Here is a 27,297-nt window from a genome sequence, read left to right as displayed (position 1 = left end):
GCTGGCTCTCTTTCTTCTATATCTGCTTCGTTGACTCTGGCGGTGGAGAGTTTCTTCCATGAGGGTGATAACAAGTACTGTGAAACGTGGCACCTTGAATCACTGATGGTTCATAAAGCACATCGAAATAAACGTGGATCAACCACTGTTGGCCTTCACATGATCTTAGTCTGTTCCATGTCTGCAAATTCAGGCCCCCTCTAGAGGTTTACTACCTCTAGACTTTTGTATTCGACCAATCTAAGAAATACTGTTCAATTGCTCCTTATGCACTTCACTGAAAGCCTCCACTGTCACATTTTCGTGCTGTCACCAGTGTAGGAACCACAGCAAACCCACAAGACAGAACAAGCATCAAAGGGATCTGGCAGATTAACAGCTGTGCTGCCTTGCAGGGCAAACAAATACAGGTAATTATTTTAAGCAAGCAGAATGAATGTTTTCAGCATTTTTTGTGTTGGGTTTTTTGTTTTGCTTTTTACATCTCATAAGTATCACTCACACATTTATACCAGAGCTTATCTGGAATCTTCTGACAGGATACTTCATATGAGAAACTTACGAAGGATTTTGCTGCAAGCAAGACTTTCTGCAGCCTGACAGTATTTTATGTTGAAAAACAACAACTTAAAAGTAAGCATATCCAGTGAATCAGTATTCAGCGGTGACATTTGAAGTTTTTAACATGTAGATGTTTCAACATGAAGTGACCTTTAATTTCAATATTTTAAAATTGCATATAGAAAAAGAAAAATATGGACCTTGCCTTTTAAATTCATTTCACGGGGAAAAAAAAAACCCAAACCCAAAACTAAATGACTCTGGTTTTCCTTTTAGTTGGAAAGAAAAATTTGGAAGATGTAGAATTTCCTACAGAACAGAGTTTTTGAAATCTACATAATGCTTTTTTCAATTGATCACAATTCTTTTTGTAGGAGGAAAATGTGACTGTGGAGTCAAGAAAAAAAATTTCTCATGGCAGACTTAATTATAAACTAATGATCTATAAAGTGAGAAAGCCCAGAAAGACAATAGATGCTGGGTTATAATTTGCTACATTTGGTGATACTAGACCAGGAGAATTCTAAACACTTGAAATATTTTTTACTTTTGCGTGATTTATCCTACGTGTTTCTTTGCCTTGCTTTGATCTCATCTTATTCAAACCACTCTTTTCTCACCATTCTTGAGCTCTGCTCAGTAAGAAGGGAAAGTTTTGGGGATGTCTACCTGCAGCTTTCAAAGCATGCCACTCCCAACTATCAGCATGCTCAAAAAAAAAAAAAAAAAAAAAAGGAAAAAGCAACATTATGCAGTGTTTTTGTCATAGTTGGCAAATACCCATGGGCCTAATCCACTTTTCAGGCCTGATAAACAAGCAGCAGATATGCTGACAGAAGTTTCTAGTGGAGATCATTTTTCAGACAAACAAGAAACTAAGAAAGGAAAAGTTAACCCAGCCTTCAAACCCTGTGCCTGCAGTGCAACATACAGGCATACATCAGTTACTACTAACCTGATCTTTCCTCCTCTGTCAACGGGAGGAAAGCAAACGGTCTCTGGATACTAACTTGGGCAGATGGCTGGCCTAGCCGTCGGTAACGATACAGCCACGCTGCTGGTGAGTTTGGGAAGCTGTAAGGCCTGCGAGTGAAGCAGGGTGGGTATGTTAATAGGAATGCTTCCTATCCTTGTCTTCAGAAGGGGCTGGGATAGAGAAGCAGAGCTCAAATCCAAGAATCTGCTACTTATATTTTCTTGAGGTGTTAGCTTCGAAATGCAATTGCCTTCACCTGCAATTTCCTGCTCCAGTGTTTGGCTCTGCTTATGACTTGTACAGTCATTGGACTAATTCAGACACTATAGTAAGTGTTTCAATTAGTATTTGTTTTGAAGAACTAAGATACACTGTCCTCCTTGTATCACAGTACTGGAAAACATAATCATCTTCCCTGAGATCTCTGATTACATTTGGGAAATACTACTGTTACTGTAAAAAATCAAGGCCATGAATCTGTTATTTTGAAATCTACACAGCCAGAAAGACCAAATGGATCTGAAATGGAAAGAAAGTGGCACTTGCATTTTTGCTCATCAGCTAGCACTCCGCTAGGTGAGCCTAAGAGGTATTTACCTGCCCTCAGTTGGATTCCCTAATATTCTCATCTTCAGCCTTCCATCAGGCAGCAAAGCAAAAAAGAGCAGAATTTGAACAAGCCGTAACCTTCTGTGAATACCGGTCCTTTATACAACAAGCAGCTCCATTTCTCTCCCTTTTACATAGTAGATGAATTCTCCAATTTATTCAAAGGCTAATACACTGAGAGTCATGCTAAACAAAGAGGACTGTGCACAACCTATGACTGTCAGATACATTGAGCATGAAGGCTCAGGAAAGTGCCTCTGCAGATCATGTGGAATTTGACCACAAGCCATAGAAACACTCAACACAAGCTAGTGCAACTCTGTGAAACCAAACAGATACTACTAAGTACCAAAAAAGTACAACAAATGTGTCCAGCATATTTTAGACCATCAGGTATATCGACAGTTTTTTCCACCAAAAGCAAGAGCATTTTATTCTGTCTTAATGGAAAATATCTTGGTATAAATGAATATATGGAAGCATAAAAGTGTTTGGGGTTTTTTAAAATGATACAAAAAAAGTAATGGCAAAATATTGTTGGGTTTTTTTTTAAACACAGAAGAGGTACTATATGCCATTTAAACATGGACTTGACCTTGAAACAGGAGCTTTAGTGTGACTGTACTAGGGGACAGGCTAAAGGAAAGCATTACGTAAATTATGCATTATCTCATGAATTAGACTACTGTAGTTAACGTGTATATCTGTAAACTAACTCTTAATGTGTATAGAACAATTATTTACATTTATTTAATTAAATAAAAATATAAACAGCCATATATTCCATAAAAAATGTTAAGGTTTCTCTTGCAACTAAAATGGCTGGTCATCATAATAAAATTATAAAAGGCAGGATTATTACCAGTATCTCAAAACAGAAGACATGCAAGGAAAAGACCCTTTTGCATCAGTCACTCCAAGAATTTCAGTTTCAAAGACATTTAGCTCCTGTTTTAGATTTTACTTATACTACCTCTATGTTGCAATACAAGGGTGGAGAATTTGTGATTACAGACAGCAAAATTGGAACTTGTGTAGGAAAAGCTGTGTACCAAAGAAACAATGAGGTACACATCATATCACGTTATTCAGAGTGTCAACAACATCACTAGAGTGTTTATACCAGTCTTTTACAAAGTCCTTTATAACATGAGGTCTACAGTAAATACACAGTTCTGATGACCTTGCCATTAAATAAAAAGAATGAAAAAAAGCTTTTTCCTCCCCCTTATTTGCATGAAAGGGGCAAAAAAAGGTTGAAAATAACCAACCTCCCTTTCAAAGAACATCCCAGAGTGATTCTGAAAAATGCAAAAGAGAATAAAAAATTAGGAGATTCAGATTGCTGTTCAAAGGCGGGGGGGGGAAGTTTCAGATATGATTCTTTTTAACCTTGACAATTGTGTGTCTAGAAGTTGAAATGTGTAAACTAATATTATTTAAATGAACCTATTTTTTTCCTGACATGTTTAGTGTGGACTAGGAAAAAAAAAATCATCACGCAACCAAAAAAAAAAAAAAAAAAGAAAGTTGCAGCAAATCCCTTCATGGAATCGCATCTCCTTACCCTTAGGGCTTTCTGCATCCAGACACAGCACAGGGGTGGTGTTGCAGTCAAAACAGATCACCCAGTGACAAAGCTTTGCCCTCCTAAACTTCACTGGCGGAGACTCAGCTCCTTTTCTTAAGGCAGCATGCCATTTTGTCTGTTATACATGGGAGCCAACAGCAGATCACTGGGATCCCAAGGAGAAAAGAAGCAATCACCAGAAAGCCCTTGCTAAGCTCCAGTGGCCTAGGAGACAGCTTTCCAGAGCAGTCAGCAGGTGTCGGCAGAACAACTGGAACTTAATCCTTTGGCTACCCAATGCTGACTTCCACTGCTGGATTGCTACCACTGGAAATTAAAAGAATGATCATCTGTGAAAAAGGCCAGTGTGCTGCACCTCTATTGTTTCTGATGCGGTCCTCAAAAGATGGGTTTCATCAGAACTTGACCAAGACTCCTTTTGCCACCACAAGGATCAGAGAATGAGCTAGAGTGACATTGAGGGGATGACACCATCTCCCTAAAACTCTGGTGTGCTTCCCTGAAGAGGTGGCTAGGATATGAGAGGTGACCTGCAGCTACAAAAAAAGGGCTTGGCAGATAAAGTTGTTCTGGGACAATTTTTCTGGGGAAGTGACCTGCAGTTTGGTTATGCTGAAGCTTGGTAAAAACATCTACACTCACCTGTCCTGATGAAATTCAGTGAACAGAAGGATTCACAGCCCTTGCTGACAGAAGGTGCAGAGGCCAAAGACCACAGTCCAGGACAACCCTCTGCCCCAACCTTCCAGAGCAATGTCCCACAAAACAGTAACACACCTCGATGGACATGCTTTAGTACTACAACATCAGAGCTGCTGACTGAACACCAATTCAGATTTCAGCATACTATTAGGCTGGTCAGAAGCGCTTATTCCTTCAGTATTGTGGCGAGTTCTTCAATTTTACAGCTAGTGTTTCACTATAGCTAAAAGTTAATCTTTATTTCCATTAAAGAAGCAGCAATGGAAAATGTTACCATTCTGAAAACAGAGGGAGAAACCTGTGCTTCTCTTTTTTTACTGCCTGTGCGTAATTTACCAGATGCATGCCTTTAAAACGAAGAAAATGAATAGCTTAGGATGGCATAAATCTTCTACTGTCTGCATAATAGCCACAGTGACACAGAGAAATGTAAACTTCATTGTGGCACAAACTTAGTTTGCACCCAAAATAAATTGCAGTACTTATCTCAAAGTGCAAGCACAACACAAAACATTTTAGAAAAAAAAAAAACATAAAATGAGTCAATGACTCATGCTGGTCAACCTTAAATTAACATCAGCATATATCAATAATAGAATCATAATACAGGAACACTGAACACTGCTACTGTTAAACAAAGACAGCATAGCTGTAAGTCTTTTACTAGAAAAATTGTACTTTACTATAGATTTCATTTTTTTGCTTTGTCTGTATTATCAGTTAAAATACACGCAACATATGTAGATTTCAGGAGCGAGAGGGAAATGAACATAACTGATATTATACATTTAGAAAAAAAACACAGGTCAAACAAAGCTCTCGTGTCATTTCAAATGCCCTTCTTAAAACTGCATTTGACAGTAAAATACATTCGGCTTATGTTGTGCATAGCTTAGAATTCAGGGCAGTCCACAGCTCTTGCCCTTCTAAGTGTTTGGGAATGGTAAACAAATTGGCAGATAATTACATTCTGTCTCTTAGCAACCTTAACTGTCTTGCAATGAAGTTATTTGTTTGGGTTTTTTTTTTTTCTGATGTATTCTGGTAACGACATTATTTCCACAAATTTTAGACCAAATCTGACAAACCCCTTTCGTACAGAACCTCCTGGATCAGCCCACCATTAAATGACAGCAAAGATCAGCTAGTGATAGTTACCATCTTGTTTATAACCTCTTGGGAAGACAATTTGCAATAAACATATACTGAGGACAAACGAGTAAGCAGGAAGAGGCTAGTCAAAATATTTTGTCATAAACCTAAATAGCCTTTTCCATTGCTGTAACTGCAAACAAATGCAATATAGAAACCTGTGGTTTAAATACAAACCCTTAAATAGCAAGATTCATGATTATTTAACTGAAGAAACAAAATTTGAAATTCTGGAATAGAAGAGAGTTTGGAGCCAGTTTTCCAGAAGAGATTTTATTTTGGTAATCTCTCTTGAAAATGCAAATCACACTTGTAGGCATGAAGGAATTCTGAAAAGCCAGTTCTTTGCACACGAAAGGGGAAATATTGCTGCTGCTACTGCCTTCTGCAGACCTAGGACTACGCAGTGGTAGCAGAGTGCTAGGAGCGGTTGTCAAAATCTTCACTACATTTCAGTGGCGTGGGCAGGGCCTTTGTTCAGTGCCTTCCTAGGCAAGAAATGATCTCTAAGTTCTCTTTCCCTCTTAATAATATCAGAGCAGGTATTAATAACAAAGTAGTTAAAGATGCTGAAAAATCTGTACTGTCGTAAAATACAATTAAAACAGTAACATAAAATACCTTATCCTGAAAAAAGAGTTTTTATTACACACCATGTTAAAATTTCTCCTTACTCAAACGCTGATTTTGCATTAGAATCCTTGTAGAATCGCTTCAGAAGAGAGTACCTTTCTGTGTCCCTAATAACAAACCTAATACTGCTTCTCTGTTTAATGGTCCATTTATGTACAAGTATCTCTCTCAATTAATTCCCAAAGCAGGTTATTGTTCCCTTATTGGGGATCATCTCCAAAATGGTAACCAAACAATGCACTCATTTGAAACAGAAGATAAGGAACCAGCACTCACTGAATAGCAAGTATTTGCACCTTGACTGATTACTTGGGAAATGAAGATGAAAATCTGACAGACTGGAACCAGACATTGAAAACAGATTTTCCTTAAGTTCAAAAGCAACACCATAAATCACAAAAATGATTAATTTCATCACACGGACTTGAGAGTTAGTCTCTGTAACTCTTGGTAAATTGCATCCACACAGCAGACATAGGTGACTAAACTTAGGGGTTTTTTGGGCAATAACTAATTAAGACTAACACGTTCTTTTCACAATGTTTTGTTGCTGTGGTGTTCTACTGCTTAGTCAGGTACCTGGTGATGTATCTGGGCTCAAATTAAGTGCTTGCCACAAAAACCTCAGGTTCCAACTAGATGACAAAGAAAACCCTTGCCACTTAAGCATCTGATAGAGGAAAGCCAAACAGAATGGCAAAGGGATTCCTTTCTGTGGTATGCTGTTTTGGTAGAGGAACAGTTTTGCAGCGTACTAGTGTGCTCCTCCTCAAGACCAGTGCCAGAGATGACACCAGCAGCAGCATACACTGTGCCTGCCTTTTAGCAATGGAATTGGGGCACGACTGCATTCCTGCTGTTCTCCTTTCCTTTGGGGACGTTAAGGTGCAGACAGGCATACTTTCTCAACTCCAGCCCCATCCCTTAATTTCTCTTTGCTCACCACCATTCATTCCCATGAGGTTGCAGCTCCTGAGATTTGCTAATCAAGTGCCACGCATAACTTTTCTTAAACAAGCAAAGTCAGGAAAAACTTCTATAAAGTTGCATTTTACTGGGTGAGGAGTTAGAGATCACTGTCATCATCATCATCAGGTCTGAGAGGAAGTGTGTTAAGCAGCAAGGAGCAAAGCTGTTTTCAGGCAAATGTTTTGGGAATGCTTTGTTAATACTGGAATGGAGCAGGGTTTGTTTTTTTTTTTTTTTCTCTGTCCTCATTTACTCTCCTGAAATCTAGTAAAAGCCCACAGGAGGCAAGAGCAGAAAGTGTGTTCAGCAAAGCAGTATATTGTTCACTCAACTGCACCAAAGAGCCCCTCAATTTCTAATTAAAAAACTTAAAAATTACACCCCCACACACTATTTTATCTTTGCACAGAGATTTTTTCTAAATAGAAGATAGACAGAAGAAAACCCCTGTAAGCAGAGTCTTGTCAACCTTCACCCATTTTTAAAAAAACTCAACGCAATTTAAGATGAGAGGAATGAACTTGGGCAAAATTATGTTGATGGCAACACTATGATGTTCAAATACAGTTTCCCTTTAAAAAGCTGCCAGGGCTATAGTAGTCACATGGCAAAATGGTGTGTGTCTGGGTCTGTGCGTGCCTGTTTAATAAGCCATGAAGCTCTTTGGCTGAACTAGTGTGTGTGTCATGTGATACAGGGGTTGCCATGGCAAGTACATATGCAGTTCTTGATCTGCTTCATCACAGACATCGCAGAATTCAGATTTACAATGCACGAATACAATTTCCTAGGGAAAAAGCTGCACTTTGCTTAGCCTAACAGTTCAGATGTAAAGCTAAAACAATTTAAATTATCTGTTAAACAGTATTTGTGATATACTGATTAAAAACTTTTGATCTCAAAAAAATAGCCATATAACACAAACGCCATCGGTTCAGTCTTTGAGAGCAGCTGTGTATTTGGCATATGTTATAGTATATGAATTTCAGTGTACTCTTCAATTTAAACACACAGAAAGTTGTCTTTTCAAAACTCAGATAAAACTGGTAGAGAGGGGAACAGGGGACAACCGTTCCAGTGAAATAACAAAAAACATGTCAAACCAATTCTAAAATTGTTGTTGCCTTTTTTTAAAATGTGGTAATCCACAGGCTGACAGACAATGCAAAAGATTCCTGTGAAAGATATTCCTGGCACTGAGGTAGAAAACGTATCATCAGAGTTTTAACACCCGGTACCAAAATTAAGCAGCTTGCCATTACGACACGCTGGTGAAGACCTGCATCATACAGGCTGCTGTTCCTAACTTGGTGACAGGATACGGCTGGAGCTACTTGCAACCCAAAGCCAGGTTTAGAGAGATGATTCCATTCCTGCAGGGGTAGCCACAGGACTGTCCTACCTGACTGAGGTCAGTTCCAGCAAGGCACATGGTTCCTGCCCTTTTAGGAACCTCACTATGGTGCCAGGATCTACCATGAAATGCCCAAAGACCTTTGGCATACCTTGATCTTCAGTGTTTAATACACGTTCGGGTGATTTTTATGTGTGCTACTGCTCCAAGAGAAAAGATATCCAAGTCCTGAAATAATTTCTGATACTACAGAACAAACAACCTTCAAGCAAAAAAACTATAAGGAGCTTAATCATAAAGAGTGAGTGCCCCAGCCTCTGAGCAATTACATGAAAGAAGGCAGACCTCAATGCAATTGGAATTTTTAATAAAAGTTAGCCCTTTGTCTCCATGCTTTTCATAGAAGTGCTTGAAAAGGGATAACCTGTATTGAAAAGGCAATTGATTCTCTCAGTGTTTCCTTCCAGCAAGAAAAACAAATAAAAATTAAATTTGAGTTAAAGCCAAATGGATTCCCCCCACCCCTACACTGGCTTCCAAACTCTTCCATCACATACATGGGGCTGGTCTCAAAACCTCCAGCACCATTCATGCCTGTAATTACTACCGACTCAGGCCATCTGGAAGTGCAGCGCTCTCCTAGCACGTAAAGAACAAGATGTTGCTTCTGTTCTTTCCCTTTATTAGAAGATACTGTGTTGGGGCTTCATGGGTTAATTTCAGACCCTTCTCTTTTTTAACTTTATGCTGCTTCTCACTCCACTTACATTCTTCATGTCCCCACACACATCTCACTTCCACTGTGTATCATTTTTTCTCCAATAGCAATAAAAGGGAAAATCTCCATTGCAAATCACTTGCTGATTTAAAGGAATCAGAATACTAAAACACAAAGCAGTGCTCCAGGATTTCCTCTCCATTAGAGTGGGCTGCATTTAGCATTGATTGTTATTATTTTTAATCTGATGTCCATAAAATTGAAGACCTGCATCACTACTGATCCAATCAAGACGTATCTCCCATAACAAAATTGCATAGCAGATTATATAGATTTTTACTGAAACTACCTTGAATTTCTCTGCTAAATGGAAGATGAATATCAAAATCTAACCACTAAAATATTTGATGCAGTTTCAAGATGCAAATAACTGATTTTGTTGTGCTACTCGGTTTTGTTTATTACAAAATTGCTGATGTGTCTTTCAAGTTCATCTCATTACCAAAAATTAGAAAAATGAGATCACTAGTGAGAGCTCCAACTAATGTGATTTTGGTGTTAGCACACTAATTTTGTAATTAGCCTGTCTTTATTTACTGATTCAGACTTGCACATTCTGGAGGGCTGCAGGATTGTCTCCTGTCAGAGTTACAAAGCTGAGCATAAGATAAATAACTTCTCACATTCCCCAGTACCTCCCTTTCAGCCCTGACCTTTCTGCAGACAGCAGGAATTTGCTTCTCCATAGCTGCATGCAGAGAAGCAAAACAAACTTTATGTTTAATTATAGAAGATTATTCTCTAGATGGGCTACATTTTTAAACAATCTCTTTTGCAATACTAAAGGACTCAGCAGTTTCCTTTTGTCTTCAAAGATTCAATTAAAAGTATGTTTCAGAAATTAAATTACAGCATGAAATTAGCTAAGGGTATGAAATACTGCATTTGCCCTAGCATTCAGGGAAAGGCTGTACAAAGCAATTCACTTAATGGCTCCTAACATGTGATCTCAACTTAATAACTAAAGTGCCCTCAGCTAGCGGAGGATCTACTGGTGAGATACGCCCTATATAATCCACCAAAAGGAGAAATGGATTAAACACAGGTAAATCTTATTAATTTATGGTAAACCCTACAGTTAGTCTCATTTTTGATCTTTTAAAGTGTTACGATTTTGTCAAGTAACACGCTCGTTGGCAGGAATATTTCTGTGGGTTTTAGCTGGCTGTGGCCCTCTCAATCTTGACACGTTCCAGAAGCATCTGTCGGAGTCTATTGGAAGCGTTTTGTTTCTCTCTAGCTTTCAGAGAGTACTGCTGGATGTAATTCATCACAACCACTGGGGATACACTTCAGTTTATTCTTTGCTGTACTAATACAGCGAAGGAAATGAGCAGTCCCCTAACTCTTCAGCTGTCCCTTAAGTCACCTGTTGGGTACAATTTCAGCTCACGCTGTGAGCTGTCTTTGTGCTGCATGCCTGCACTGGGTTAGTGTTTCAGAGAATCTAATTTCCATTTAGGGTCCTTGGGTACTGTGCAATAAAAAATAAAAACAAAACACAATTCCACTTACGGCTGCCCTCTGTGGGACCAAACGCAGCAGCACACTGGCACTGCCGGCCCCCACCTGAGCAGGGGTCTCCCGAGGGCTGAGCAGTGCTCACTCCACGCCAGCTCCGCCACGGCCTCTTGGCACAGGAGATGGCTGCTGGCACTGTGTTGTTGATGAAGGCCCTGTGCTGAGGACACACTTCACACCGGGTTGTTCTTTTTGTTTGTTTAGTTTTGTGGTTTGGGGGTTTTTTTAATATTCTTAAACTGACTTTGCTTAGGATTACAAGTCAAATTAGAGTGGAAAGTCAGAAGGAAAAATAAAAGGAGTCTCAAATTGACTATAAAACCTACAGCTAGTAATGTCTCTGCAATCCATTTCTTCTCTAATCTCTCCTTACTCCCATTTTAATCCAATTGCATAAAAATCTAATCAGTGCACATGCAAATTCCCATTTTCATACAAATTTTAGCCACTGATCTAGCGTAACTCAGCAACAAGATGCCCATCACCACATGCTTCTGTGGCAGAGGTGGTCTGTACTGACATTTTCTGCTTTCAGGGGTATACCAAAGAGCAGACTCTCTTCTTTAGGCTGAGAAAATAAACATCCCAATGAAATTATCAAGCACCATACTATGTTTGTGCTTTCCTGGGGAGGAAAATAAATAAAAGCATGGGTAGCCTGTCAGAAGGGTGCTGAGAAGGAGAACATGCAAGGGGAACAAATGCCTGCCAGCTGGGTGGGTCATGAAGTAATCTTTATTATTATTAACAACAGCAGAATACAGCTGTGATTTATAGCCCTGGAAACAGCAATGCACCAAGCTGTTTTGCTCAAAGAACATGTTTGTTTTTCTTCAATTTTATGAACAGGTATTGTTAAACAATGGATATTCCTGAAGGCACAGAAGATTCATATTATTCTAATGCTAGCACAGACCTTTAGTTCTGCTGGGTTTTCAGACCAGTGCTGTGTGTTCCCAGTGTTTATTACAGATAGTTTTGGCAGAATTTCCAAAGTGCGTGTAGCTGAACCTGCATGTGTGCATGTGGAGGAGTATGGCTAGCTGCTAGCTGCTACTTCTGGGTCATGAGACTACTTTCTGCATGTCTTCTGTACAAGTATCTGCCCTTCAGGTTGTAACAGGTAACTTCAGGTTCTTAATTCAGGTCACAGGCAATTACAACATTTGTCAAGTGACAGTGAACTTCAGCATGGAGTACTTTTTGGTTACTGGAAGCCTTGAACCAGAACAGAACAATGCTTCAATTTTGCCAGCAGTCCTGGGCTAGGCTTTATTAATAACATGGCATATTAATTGTGCTGGTTTACCAAATGTATTTCTCCATTAACAAAGTCCAACCTAGATTAGTTCTAAAGACTGTCTGGGCATGTTTCAAAACAGTCTTCCTTTTTTTTTATTCCAGTCTTCACAATAACAGGTTTTACTTCTTTCTGCTCTACTCTATGCAATTTCATAATATACTTGGAGACATTTTCCAAGCAAATGCAAACCTTTCACTAGAAATAGCAGCACCACTAGAACCCTAGAGGGTTGTGCAAATATCTACTTCCCCACAGCTCTACATGCATCTCTGTCTTGCTAAGGGGGCTTTTTGATTAGAGGCACTACTGCATAATTTTAGCTACCAGGTTAAAATTACAATCCCACATCCTATAGTTAGAGATTAATAAAGAGATAGTGAGAAAAAAACCTAGAAATAAAAGTGGAAGGAGAACTTATGGCTAAAAACTGGACATTAAGACCCAAACGCCCCCTCCCCAGCATCTTTCAGCAATGGTACGTCAAGGACTGTCTCCCAGTGGTACAACAGACCTCCTCCATAATGACTCAGTCTGCCGAGGAGGCACCAGCCCGTAGGTTGTACACGAACAGGCGCCCAAATGGAATTGGAGCAAGGCCAGTTCCCTCATTTACACAGGTGGTCAGACAGCCTGTGAATACCAATAGCATGGAGCCACTTAGACTGGATTTTTACAAGAAAAGGGGTCTGTATACCATTTAGAAGTCCTCTGGGCTCTCTATGACCCCACACTTCCAATTATGCTTTTAAATATAGCAAATGAGTCCTGAGCAAAAATGCATCCATTTACATGGTGGGCCAGTATACATCTGAACAATTTCTGGAATGATGAAGGGGAAGAGATCATACAACTTCCCCAAAAAAGAGTTAAAATTGTAGGCAGGAGCCCTAAAAATCGTGGAAGATTTATTGATAATAACATTAAGATTCATATACCAAACTGATAACTATTTCTGCTATATTTCCTTGGTACTTGGGATTACCAAGCAGGCTGTCAGTCTCTATGGTAAATTTTAAATGACATTTGTTGCATGACTGTCCTAAAATAAAGCTTCTCAGAATAACAGCAACACAATATAGTTTGCATTGTGTCTGTTGTTTATTTTGTGTGGCAATAATACAGGCGGCCATATGGATATGAGCATTTGGAAGGGAGGATTTGTTGGCTAGATCATCACATCTGTTTACTTATAAATGCAACAAAAATACATTTGGAGGTCACTGACTGCACAACCATTTTACACACTCTTTATGAAATAAACTATCAATGTTACTCTTTTTATGTCAACCCAACTTCAAAAGAGACCTTATGATATTTTCATGAGAAAACGGTTTTGAAATCATACTAAAATTAGTCTCTATCACACCTCATCAGTCACTTCCACCAGAAAGGTGGTATCACAACAATAATTTAATCTAGGATGAAATGAGTATGCAACATGTCCAGGAGGAAGATAAGGAAAACAACCAGTGCCGCATAACACATACCCTTTGATTAAAGGAGCACATACCACTGACCTCATATCCAAAAAATCACATTCACCGAGTGAACTTAGATTTGAATTTAAAAAACCCAAACAAAACACCACAAAAACCCCCAAAACACACTGACAAACCTAACCAATAACAACAGGTTCACAATCTTGTAATTCATAAACATCTTAATAATGTGCTTGCAGGTATTTCAGCTGAGCCCCTCACCATGATCTCAAATATTTATTGCACTTCCTTCACATTTTTCTTGAGGTCTGGCTGTAAGCATATTGTAATCTAGTAAGCATAAGTATTCCTGCAAATTTAGGAATGTGTGGTGCACTATGCAAAAGTTCAACTACAGACAAATGTTCAGAAAGAGAAGAAACAGTACTGTAAGCATTCTTTTACCTAAAGTATTTTTCCAATTTCAATACATTTTATAAACAGTGAGTTCATAATGAAATTATTTTACTTAGGTTATTTTTGATTCTAGTAGAAATCTTTTGGTAGAAACACCTCAGCATATCCATATACTCAACGATTACACACATTTTCTCAGCTAAACACAGCTTTTGGCAGTGAATAAACCCATGCGTAGAAATATTTTTATATTTGCTTGCTGCCGCCCACGGTTGATAACACTTAACTTTTAGATGAAGGACACATAAGTTTTATCTTCTTTATGAAGGAACCTAAGGACAGAAACTACAGAAAACTACAGACAGATAATACTTAAATTCAATTACTTCCACAACCTTAAAACAAACAAACAAACAAACCAACAAGAGAAAAATATGGTCTTACTTTTGCCGATGAATTAGTCTTCAATATTTGATTTGCTAAAGGAAGGAGAGGTTAGGCTGACAGCTGTTCATTACAATTCCTTCTTTATTACAAGAGCTTAACTCTGCCACTGGCTGCCTGGCCCATTTCTGTTAGCTTTAGCACAGAACAGTGCTCCTAAAAGCTCCTCCTCTTGACAGCATCTGTCTGGATACTTCCCTCAACAAGCAGAGACAAGGCTTTCCAGAGCCACTTAGGTGCTGGGAATGAGCTACGAGTAAGGGAAACCATTAGAAGTAGAAACAAATATTTTGATGGCTAAATCCAGGATTTGGCAGGTAGAAATGCATGCTCGCTAACACCATCAGCTTTACACCAGAGCAGTCACTTCTTCATAGTGTTACAACCCCAGCCACTCCCTATGATTAATGCAACATGCCTCAGCCTTCAGAGGAGGAGGGTTCATTATTTGTTTCTTACAAGATTTTGTATTTATACAATCAAAAAAAGTACCAATGAAGTATCCACACAAGACTGTGTATAATAAAGTATCTAAATATATGTATTTCAATTATGGATGAGTCAGAAAGCAACTGCTCATCCTAACAGACGCCCTAAACTCAAAATACTCACCTTTTCCCTGGCACCCATAACAACTGAGGCGAATCTACCTTCTGTTCCCGGAAACGCTGCCTATGGCAGACATTGTACCATGGCAAACGTACATCTCACAGTACTGCAACTTTATTGCCAGTGAAAATGATACTGCTTCATAACTTTATTTGCAATTTATAAGCTCTGTGGGCAATATGCCAGTATGTTCTCTTGGTCTGGGCACAGCCGCCTAAGCAGACAAGTAGTGAATGATCAAGCAGTGAGACCAGACGAATAAAAGATAGAAGAAAAACAGGTCTAAAAATTAGGCCCAAAATATATGTGTACACACTAACATATTTATTGTGGCTTACTCTCAGCTACTGATCAGCACGTTAACCTTATTTTCTCTGCATGATTGCTAAGTACCATATTAAAATTAGGTCAGAAATTCAGATCAGATCAGCTGACAGCCCAGCAAGATCAGACAAAGACTAGTTGCTTCTTTTTTTTCTCCAATCCAATCCAGTGTGTTTTATCCCCTGCAATGCACAATAGATCCATACATTTTTTCCCCCCAATTAACCTATCGGAACCACACGCGATGAGATAGCAATTACACTGAAGGTACATCAGTGCTACTGAAGAAATGCCACACAATGTATCCTTAGGAAGGCAAAACATACAATCAAAGGGCTTTTTCTTTTTAGGTCATTTTTCAGATCTTGTTTCCATACTGCTCAGACTAATGCATTTCAATGAACTTTTAAGACATTCAGCATGGTTATGAGATGATTTAGGTAAATAACAGCTGCTTCTAAATAGTGTTGTGTGTGAATATCACCACTTTATTAGATAATAAATTACTCATTACTATGTTGTTAATGTAAACGATCAGTCTTCTAAAAGAGACCATCTGAACACTAAAATTGAATAGCTTCTCCAAAATTAAATAATCAGACTGTTAGGTGCTGGAACCCCTCTCCTGTTCAAAATCTACCTGCGGTTAATCACAGGGGATGACTCCCTTGTTGCTAAGGAGAATGTTTTCAGCGGTTGGTAGTCTCCAGACTGGTAGCACTGTTATCATTGCACATGCGCATAACTTGCTATCTAGGCCGCACTATCAGGAGTTAAGGATAATATAAATACCCACTAAGAAAAGGTAAAGACATAAGGAAAATAGTACAGAACAAAGAAGAAATCAATAATCCTACTTTACCTTTCCTGACTGCTGTGTTTCAATAGACAGCATGGTCTTGGATGAATGTCTGGAGGTTACTACAGGGAGCAGACACAATTGCAATCAGCCTAAGTGACTTCAGACATCATGGCTCCTTTAGTCAAATCAGATGTTCTCCTGTGGTCTGCCACTGCTTTTAGTTTTCCTAATCAAGGGTTCATCAAAAATACCTTGTTTCCCCCCCTCCTAGTTTACACAGGAAAAAGACAGATAAAAAGACTGAAGGCAGCGTTTTCCAAGATTTCCTAAGGTGGTTTTCCTACTTTGTTTCCTCAGACGGATATTGTTTACACCCTCAGTGTTACTGAGATAAGCCAAGTGAGGTGGGAGTAGAGGGAACCACTGCAAACATGGTTTCCCACAGAAGAGCACTATATCCAAGAAATGTTGATGCCTCCAATCCACATACATATACATGTTGTTCCTCTGATAAACCCACTATACTGCTGGTAATCTTCCTTGTGTCTGCTGACTCTGTATCTGGGGAGCACAGCACTGTTCTCACAGATCTCAGTTTAGCATGAGCAAGAATTTCATGGTTTGGCTCAGCCCTAAATGATTGCACTTTATCCAGAGCTCTTCATCAAATCACTTTGCCAAGATCAATAAATACAACCACACAAACCAACCACAAAGTAGGAAATACTGTTACCGCCATTCAAATTAGGTAGAGAAGCTTGGATAGAGGACCATAAAGAACCACATAGGTCCACAGCTTACTCTCTCGTGCCCCAAGAAACTGATGCATAACAAAACCTGTTTTGGCACTTAGTGACCTTTATGGTCACAAACACTGAAGTGTATGTAAACAGGTTAGCAAGAGCACAGCCTAATTAGCTGTCAACTCTGAAGACTATATTCTAAAGACATCTGTATACATTGACAGTTTAACATATAAATATAGTCATGAAATGAAGAAGTTGCCACAAGGACCGGGGAATTTATTTTTCCAGCCAATTCTAAAGTAATCAAATAGTGAAGTTTCAATAAATTAAAAATATTTACACCTTTGTTTTATTATTATTTTCCTCAGTGAGGAAGAGACAGCAATGTAAGATGAGAAAGTACTCTTCATCTCACTACTTTAAACCAGCAATTCATTGACTAGCACTTTTGTATGCGCTCACTTAGCAGGTGAGACAGATTCAAATTCTTCCTCTGCCTCATGTAACTAGAACTTAACTTCCCTCTCCATAATATGAAGAAATATTTTGAGGTGGGTCTCCCTACCCTTTCCTCTTGGAAATTTTGCCGTTTATGTAGCTATTCAGTAATCAAAAGAGAGAGAGATGAGCACTGAATAAAGATGACTAAAATGAAACAATATGTGTATCCAGCATAAATCAAAACAAAAACCCCACCCTCCTACGTTAATCTGCTGCAAGGAAAAACATTTTCTCTCATGACGTGCATAGCATAGCTCCTGCTACGAGCAGCCTATGCCTTTGATTCCCCAATAGTTTGAATCCCCCTAAACACCACCCAAAAGTTGAGCTGGCAAGATAAAAGTCCAGAAGGTACCAAAATACACGTTTGCATGGGCTCTCATTATTCACCTTAATTTCAGATTGGTCTTATCCCCCCAACCAAATTAGTGACAATCCAAAAAAAAAAAATCTACATCCTGGAACAGAAAGCAGCCATGATTTTGCTTTACATTGCTGCTTCTCCCTCCTCTGCCAAACTGTACGTGCTGCTCTTTTGCTTTAAACATTCCATCAAAATTACCAGACTACCGAGGCGTTGCTGGAACGTTCACAGCACAGCATGTCTGGTATACCTGGATGTACAGTACCCAAGACATAGCATAAAATTTGATCACTTAAACTGAAATACAGAAAATTCACGCTGGGGGAAAAAATTCAAAAGACCTATCAGTTTGTGCTCAAGCCATCCATTTGCATATTAAAGTTTAGCATTTGGATGGATGATTTACTTGTATTATACAATTTGTCCCTCTCCTCAAGAAAATACATTTTTTAATATGCAAATGTGTATATAATAAATATTTATATTTATCCCATTCAACCTTCTTTTCCTCTCCAAGAGGCTGCAGAGATTTCATTGCTATCCATTGGCACAAGAGGCCAGGTCATGTGAGTGCTCCTCTCATTAACTGTCAATTAAAATCGATGGAATTATTCAAGAAGAGCCATTATAGGGTTCTGCCCATCAGGGGCTTGATCCATTTTCCTTTAAATGATTGCAATATTTTTACTGACTTCAGAGCATACAGAATGGTGAGGAATCACAAACAACAGACTTTTTTTTTTTTAAAAAACCTCAGACAGCAATTAGAGAGCTTTGAAAATTACCAGATTTAAAACATCAGCTCAAGGAGTGTCTATTTTGATCTGTGAGGCCGTGCCTGTCTTGCAAGAGCTCATGCACCGATATATCTTTGCACAAAGTACACTCTGTCCATCTCACAGCACTGAGCTGATGAGGACGTATTTTCCATTAGGTTTACATCTCTTATTCCAAACACCTAAACTCTTTGTCACAAATCACAGCTGCTGAAGATGCCAAACTGAATACATTTGGATGGGAATACTCTGTTCCATTGAGGGAAGTAGAACCGTTCATCATCATTTCTACACAATGTAAAATGTATGCAATTAGCAGCCTGACATGGGCCAATGGATACATGGATCTGTACTGCTTTTACCAGCAAGCTGCTTTGAAATCAACTAGTCTACATGTGTTTACCATATCTGAAACTGAGTTCCTCACTGTTCATTCACTCTGCCAGACCACTCATCTTTTTATCAAAATATTTACCGTTTTATTGCTTCTTCTTGTTTTCGGCGTTTTTCACTCTTTTCTTTCAAGTAAGCCAGGTTTGTTTCATTCCTCATGCGATCATTCTCTCGAGCAATGTCTGATGCATTCTGTATAACCAAGCCATCATAGGCCTTCATCCCCATATCTTCAATATACTGGAGAAAAGCGCCCAAAGTGACCTCCTCCTGATTAGAACTCATCATCTTGCAGGAGATAATGAACAAAGGAAAGCAACGTTTCCTGCAGGTTGAAAAACACATAATACCTCAATCAGTAGGAAAATAGCTTATGCGTTATGACAGCAAGATTGTGTCAATTGTAATTAACATCTCTGTAAGAGACAATTTTTTAGACTTTCTCCTGTCTGTAGGATAATAAAGCAATTCAGAACACAGAACAACATTACTCGAGACAAGAGGAGATAAAAACCGAGTCTCTTCTTTCAAGCAATGCAGATCCATCCAGTTATACATTGTTCAAATCCCAAAAAGTTTTGCCCCACCCTTTCCCTTTTCCTAATACCCTTCATTTGCAACAACACTGACCTCCCCAAACCTCATTTTGAATTAGACTGAGAAGGCTTCCATCCCAGAACAACAGTCCCTTTTTGCAGTATAGATAAAGCTGCACCAGAGCAGATCACCAGACAAAATTCCTATTCTGTAGGATATTCCAAATTTCAGGTGGAAAATATTGTTCCTTTTTTTTGGAACAAAAAAGTTCAAATTTTTCTTCAGGTTCAAAATCTGGAAAGAAATATTGTGAAATAGTTTCCTAGATGTCTTAGTAACCTAGATATCAGCCCATAAGCCCTGGTCATCTGTTGTCCGACAGCTTGTTAGCTTGAAGCTCCAAGAACAGACAAGAAATCCCAGTTGAGCTTGGACCTTCAGAACTCTAAAGCCCTTGAATTAATTCTTATGACAGACACTTGGGTTTACAGCACCTCCAGCTAGGCAGCATGGAGCACAGACATGCTTAGATCCCTAGGTCACTCCTGGCTCCAGCCTAAAAAGCTCTCAGAAAGGCCCCAAAGGTTTTCCACTCTGCAGCAGATGCCCTGGGAGTCATGAGAACTCTGGTGTATAGACACATCAGTAAATACCACAGGTGACTAAATGCAAGGTATAATTTCAAGAAACATACTGGCTATCTAAATTCTGTACAACTGGATGAACTACTTATTAAACAAGTAAAATAGAATTTTAATAAAACAGAATTGTATCATCTTATTTTAAAAATATTGATTACTGTAAGGTCCTGAGACATTACAACCTTGAGCAGCATTATCCTCACGCAGCCCTGTGAGGAGGGTCCTCATCTTACAAAGGAAGACTCGATGCAGAATGACCAAGTGACATGCTGGCAGCTGAACTCAGCTCTCTAAGGCATGTTTGCTTCTTCACTACTAGAGCATCCCTCCCTTTCCCGAAGAAGGATGGTGTGACTTCTCGGAATCTGCCTGAGAACGATGCCAGCCCTGCAACTAGGAGTGATCTTATTGAAAAGACAACGAGCATCCTGCCTGCACACAGATTTTAGGTGCAGAGTCCCTGTGGAATCAGCAACAAAAAAATCTTTCCTCCATTTCCTAATATACTGCCATATTTATAGTTTTTATTACACTGCTGGACAAGCAAAATTCTGATCAGGGTAGGCATTGATTCTAAAAATAAATTAATTAATTAAAAGCTCTTATAGACTCCAGCAATCCTCTGTGGGCTTTCAGGCACAGACTTGAACATGGGAACAAAATGCTTTTACATCCATGGAGTAAGCTATCTGAAAGGGATGAAAAGAAAAGAAATACTTTTCCACCCTTGAATACTTTTTCCCCTGTTTTTGATCACTTCAAGTGGCAAGAGCAGCAAGTGCTGGTTTCAGGCAGTTAAAACTTAAAAAGCACACCAATAATTTTTTTACCTTGTTCTCCATGTCTCTATCAAAATTATTTCTGTACAATGGTAACTTGACTGTTAAAATGATGAAGATTCAGAGGGTGCAAAGGGTCTGCTCCTATCACCTTTTCCACCTCCCAGGACAACCTTGTCTGTCAACTAAGCCCAAACATAAGCATAAGGCTGACGTTCAGGGTCACTAAATTGATCTTAAAGTATTTTCAGGCATGGGTATAGGTATCTCCTACTAATCCCTGCAGGGTAAAACCAGCAAATGAGGTCTTTGTGCAGCCCAACATGCATGCATTTTCACACAGCTTGCATGTTAGAAGTGTTTAGAACTCTACTGGGTTGGAATATGTATTGAGCCATCCTATATATTCACCATAAGTGGCACAGTATCTGCAACAGAGTGAACTGGGAAGCTGACAAAGAGCTAAAACAGACTGTATCAATGTTACTGATGCTTCAGTAGACATAATTTTAGACCAACCTTTCTGATTAAGTAGAGTCCAGATACCATAGCCCCTTCCTGAGAGTCTCTGTCTATAGCATGAAGTCTACCCAAATAAAAACAATGCTAACAGCATAAACAGCTCTAACTCCCCTGTCTCCAAACTTCTCAAATGGTATCTGCTTTTTGATGGTTAAAATCTGGGCCATTCCCCCAGTAGATGGCTATTTCACTATATTTTCCATTTTGGACTTCTAGTAAAGCCTACTTTCTGCATATGTTGAATTGAATCCAGATAAACCTGTACAACAGAGAAACCCCATCCTAGTGGCCTTAATGGCAGTTTTGCCATTGATTACTCCAGGGGTCAGATTTTACTACTGAAATATAATATGAAATTTTACACTGAAGATAACTTCAGCAGGCTCTCAATAAATGCAGTTCTGATCCATTTTTCCCAGAGATATATAGAACTCTATCTGCTTAACACCCTCTTTTATGACAACAATATGCTTTTTTTTTTTCCCCTCATCGTTTCCCTGTCTTTTTGGAGGTCAAAAATGAGCTGACATTTAAGGATATGCTGAATCTCCTTTTATTATGAAAATTGTTTTTCATGTGAGAGGATAAAGTCATTCCAATTGGAAAAAGACTGAAATAAAAAAGCCTTTATTCTACTGCACACACTGACCAGATAGATACGTTAGATACTGGTTTATCGCTGATGTTGTCTATTACTAAACTCATACAGAATGCCAAAAATTTAAACAATATATCATAAATAGATCAAGATATATTCTTTGTCCTAACAGGGGTCCAATCCTGCAACAGTACTGAGCAACTGTAGCTACTGAACTCCTCCTGTGACTGTTGATGCTTGCATGCTCGTGACACAAAATACAGTTTGAGGTACTCCTAGAGGTACCATTGGGCAACTCCCAGATATTTCAAAACCTTGATTCAGCTCTTACAGCAGTAACTCTGAAAAGCATCTATACAAGTAGCAGGGGTTTCCTGGATCAAAACCCACATATCTCCTGCATGCATGGTATTTTACAGCCTCATTGCATTTACTAATATTGGACAGTTGTACATGCTACGCTTAGGGAGTAAAAATGCAAACAACTGGAGCAAAAGGCTTAAACAATTACTGTAAACATTTCTACAGTATTAGTATTCCTTGTACAGCACACCAGGACCAATTTTTTTTTTTTTCAAGTATTAATGCCACTTCAGAGATGCTATGTTACCTTAATAAGTGAGCTTTATAATGGCAATAGGCTGCAAGCACTACATGTGGCCCATCGAGTCCCATGCATTGCTTGCTTGTTACTTGTCACCTTGGAGAGAATGTGTGGACAGCACTGATCAACTTTTGATCAAAGGTTCTGCTGACTGGTAAGCTCAGGCAGTGAGCAATTCCTAACCATCTGCCAGGGCAGATACAAGTACAAGCAAATGTTCTGTTTGAGTACATTTATATTTGATTAAAAACATCCAAAGGCAAGTTGTTAAACAAGTAATTTAAGCTGTAGGTGAGGTACCACCATTTTGATAACCCTAACACACACACTGTGGTCAGATATTTTTGTTAGCTGGTGACAAGGACCATACAGGGTCACCTGTATATTTGTAATCAAGTTGTTTTCAGTGCATTTTGTTTTCTGAAATGAAGCAGCCCTAGAAAGTTGCAACTGGGAGTTGCTCTGTTTGGGAAATTCTTTTGACACTCCTTTCTCTTCCCCTCATCATTATCAAGGAACAGAAGGAGACAGTGGGGAGGAGGAAAAGCCCTGGATTTCAGCCATTGAAGTCAGCATAGAGAAGTCAACAGAAATTGATTGGAGGAACTTTATTGCGAGCGTTCATTGAACACAATCATTTTTGGAAATCCACCTGAGTACAAGGACACAAAGAAGGAGTTCTCTGACATGTTCACTTCATCTTTTAAAGGTCAAACCAACACTATGTGAAACCTCACTAAGAAAAGCCAGTCATGCTCACTGCCACCTGCCCCTCCAGGTATCCCCAAATCAGAGGGAAATTGGCAAAGCAGCACAGAGCAGCTCACGCTGCTGTGGCCCATGCAATCAGCTGTCAGCACAGGAGGAGTAAAACAAGCAAGAATTTGGGTTTTTTTCTTCTCCGCCAGTGCATCTGGTTTACTGGCAAGGGCAAGCAGTCCCCTTACAGGTTTTCCTAGAAATATTTACATAACTAAATTTGAGATCTTTGTGTGGATTCAGACACAATTTTTATGGGAGAACAATGCACTGTCCCTCACAAGATTCTTGCATACCTTACTTCTAATTTAACTATTTTCTTTGATACTGAACATACAGCATTCTTAGTCAAACCCAAACCCACCTCCTTTTCATATGATCAGTGTGCAAAAATATTAAATTCAGAATATGAGGAGTAATCAACCCAATATCACAGTATCAAAGTGGTGCTATACGTTAATATTCAGACATGTTCTCCCTCTTATTCACATGAGGATCCCCAAAATATCAGTTGCTTTTCAGCATGCTTGACAGCCATAAGCTGCAGCTGTGCTGCATTGAAAATTGGCAATGCTGACATTAAACTGAAGGAGCTTTTTGAAGTAATGACAAAGGCACTGATTGCCTTCTTCCAAACCAGAGGGATTTTTTTTTTTAATTTTAACATAGGAGAACAGAGCCTAGAAACACAAGAGTGGGGTTGCCCAAAGTCCTGAGTCCAACCTCTACTTTATAAGAGGTCTACACACCTCTCCAGTCCTGCCTGTCTCCCAAATTCTGCCTCCTTTCTTTGAGAGCACATCTGCTTTCAAATTACCTGTCAATTCCCACCACTAAATTCAGCATATCAGAAGGATTCTGCACAAATCAAGGATGCTAATCAGCCATTCAGCCCTCAAGTTTGAGCTGTGGCACTATAGTTGCTTGCAAGGCAGTAAGAGCAAGACAGACCAGCCATATCCAATTTTCATAAACTGCTGACCACAGCAGCACTAATAAGGACCTAATGGTATCGGGTGTACAAAGAATACTTTCACTGCAACCAAGAAAAATTCAGTGATGGAAAAAAAATATATTAGAGACCACTTTGCAGAACTCTCTTATCATAGCTGTGCCTTATACCAAGTGAACTTTGAAATACCAGACACTTGAATGTGATGAGACAAATTGCTAAGACATGCTTTTTGGAGTTGCATTCCCTGCTCATTCTTAACAATGAGCTGCATTACTGTTTTTACACAGTGATGCATTACATTCTAATGTCAAAGAGGAAAGACCTTCTGAAATAGATTGCAAGTTTCCTAATGTATGTAATTTGACAACTTTTAATGCAGATATTTAAAGAAAGAGAACCACTACATTCATTTGGAAGTACAAAATATACTTCGTATTTTGACTGGGATTGCAGATTATATACTTTGTCCTCATTATACTGCACAGCATGAGCTCTAGCACCTGGGTGAAATCACTGAAGCTAAGTAGTGCTAAGCCCTTCACTTAAAGAGGTTAAAAGTGGCTCCTTCAGTAGAATGAGAATGCTACTGCATGGTTTTAAAGAAATAGTCCATTTCTATAGACGTTCTACCCTTCATAGGGGAATTTATGCTCCCTGTAGTTTTAAGAACTGAAAAAAAATAGTTGAATTTTGGCTCCCTTGCTAGTGTCTTTTGAAACAGAAAAAAGTCTTTGCTAACAATGACTCTTATATGATTCCAGAATGTAAAGAGCTGTTGTTTACTTTGCAGTACAGCAACACTTTTATCACTTTTATCCCAAGGAAAATAATGCTTCCTCCTAACCACACAGATGTTGGACAATTACAAAACTAGATTTAGAATGGCCAGCACTTAAGTGCAATTATGACATTTTATCATCCCAGTATTATGCAGCAGGCTTATGAACAAGAAGAAATAAAACCACACAACACAGAGACATATAAACACACATTCTGTATGCAAACAGGAGTGTATTTGAACTCAGAAGAAAGAATGAGCTTCTTGCCGATGGATCTATTTTTTTTACCTCAAGAAAATGAAATGGAGATTTCACTACCACCAGCATCACGTTAAGATGCTGTAAAATATTAATGGTGCAGCAGGTCTGATAATTTCTAACATCTATGTTAGTTACTTATTTCAACTAATTAATCAGAAAATAACAAAGAATATTCTTAATTATTTAACAGTGCTTTTTACAAAAATATCCAGCTGCAAAATGTCTCTATTACAAGCACAATCAACATGTGAAGTACACAAAACCAGTCAAATAGACTTCAGCTTTTAGTTTTGCAATGGTTTGATTAATACCTCCTAAAAATACATGCAAGTTCATCATTATGCATTCTGACAACTCATTATTTAATTTTGCTTTTTTTCATTCTAATTAGCACTATATTTTATTAGCATGCTTATATAATGTATTAAAATATGTACGTACCAAAATTTAAGTCCACGGGGACTGCTAAGTGCAATAATCAAAGGTGACTTTTGCCTGTAAAAGCCCTTTCCTGTGGTTATCTCAGTGCAGTCGGAAGGGATATTTCAGCACCATAAGAAACAGATTTGCAGTTAGGCTCAGTTTTTTCTTCAGTTAAAGTGCATTAAATCTTGTTGGCAAAATCGCCCAGATTGTAGAATTCGACATCACTATAAGTCAGTGTGTTACGTTACAGATCTTCTTAACATACAATTAAAATGGCATGGAAAGTTTGGTTTTTAAAAAATGCAGTGGCAGGAGAAGACAGGTGCTTGCTTCTTTAAATCCACATTCAGAGAAGAGAGGGTACAAATAATGGGAGGGTATAAACAACACCCTGCTTTGAGGTCCAGCAGAGAAGAAACTGGATGATTTTTACCCACTTTACAACATAGAAGATTACAGCACCATCATATGCACTAACACAGAGATTTCTAAGGTGCCTCATTTGAATATGTTCTGTGGAGACAAAAAGAATGGAATATAAGGAATAGAAAACATCCTATCCAAATGGCTTCTTGCAGCAGGAAAGACGCTCGCACTCTCATTGCCACTTAGATACAGAAGGTCTGTGGCAGTCTAGCTTGTGGCATCATCTCTCTCTCTCCCCCGTGACTAGAGGCAGGCTTGCTCTCTCCAGCTGCCTCAGTCTGTTGATGCTGCTGTTGATTAATCAGGGATTCTCAAACAAAGAGCAAGCCTACCTTCGGGTGCCAGCAGGACTGTGGGGCTCCTCTCCTGCTGCAATCCGGCTGCCCTGACCCCCCGCGCAGCCAGCATCCTAGTACCTCGGACAGCTCCCCCGCGCTAGGCCCATTGACGGGGGCCGGGAGACGGCAGCGGAGACACGCCAAGAGCCGGAGAGCGGCAGCTGCGTCGGTCCTCGGGCGCTCGGCAGAGCCTCCTAGCTAGGCAACAGTCTCTCTCTTATCTCCACTGCACTGAAGTCTGATTAGCAAATAATCCGGTGGGAAAAAAAGTCTGCATGAACGGCACTGTACATCACATTTAGTCTATAGGTAGGAACGCATATGAAACAACGCCCTTCCCCCCTCCTTCTCCCTTCCCAAAAAAAGAAATTGTTCTTCCACGGAGAATGTGTAAGTTAACCTTTAGCCCATGTTATGGCTCAAGGAAATGAGCAGCCACTTAAAAGGAACATCTAAGCCTCAGTTTGATACCTCATATTGATGTATCTTTTGCACTCACCCTCACTGAAAGCAGTGCTAGGCACACAATTACTGCTGACGCAGATTAGGCTGCTGCTTGGGGAAAGAGGGGAGGAGCTTCTTCACCTCATCAAAACAACCTCCCACCACCTGCTCCCATTGCACGAGAACAAAACTATGCTACTTGGACAGAATGAGCGTGACATTTACGCTGTTTTACTTACATTGATATGAGATGCGGAAAGAAACGTTCTGTTTGAAAAGCATTCA

General features: G+C 39.2%; 1 protein-coding gene across 3 annotated transcripts in view; it reads right to left on the bottom strand.

Annotated features, from left to right (window-relative positions):
• NYAP2 (neuronal tyrosine-phosphorylated phosphoinositide-3-kinase adaptor 2) overlaps positions 1-27,079 on the bottom strand; it is a 144,576-nt gene extending 117,497 nt beyond the window's left edge. The window contains exons 1-3 of one of the 3 annotated variants that reach the window (XM_054836123.1): positions 26,563-27,012; positions 25,820-26,317; positions 19,026-19,268 (exon numbers count right to left, since the gene is read on the bottom strand). In XM_054836123.1, coding sequence (XP_054692098.1) covers positions 19,026-19,231 — 206 coding nt within the window. In that variant the 5' untranslated portion in view covers positions 19,232-19,268; positions 25,820-26,317; positions 26,563-27,012. Of the gene's footprint in view, positions 1-19,025; positions 19,269-25,819 lie in introns of all 3 variants that reach the window. The other 2 variants (XM_054836122.1, XM_054836124.1) reach the window with 2 other exon arrangements.
• Positions 27,080-27,297: the final 218 nt, after the last annotated feature.

The sequence above is a fragment of the Grus americana genome, chromosome 9 (genome assembly GCF_028858705.1).
Source record: "Grus americana isolate bGruAme1 chromosome 9, bGruAme1.mat, whole genome shotgun sequence".
NCBI lineage: Eukaryota > Metazoa > Chordata > Aves > Gruiformes > Gruidae > Grus > Grus americana.
The sequence above is the reverse complement of the archived record's forward strand: the minus strand, read 5'-3'. Positions and strand labels throughout refer to the sequence as shown.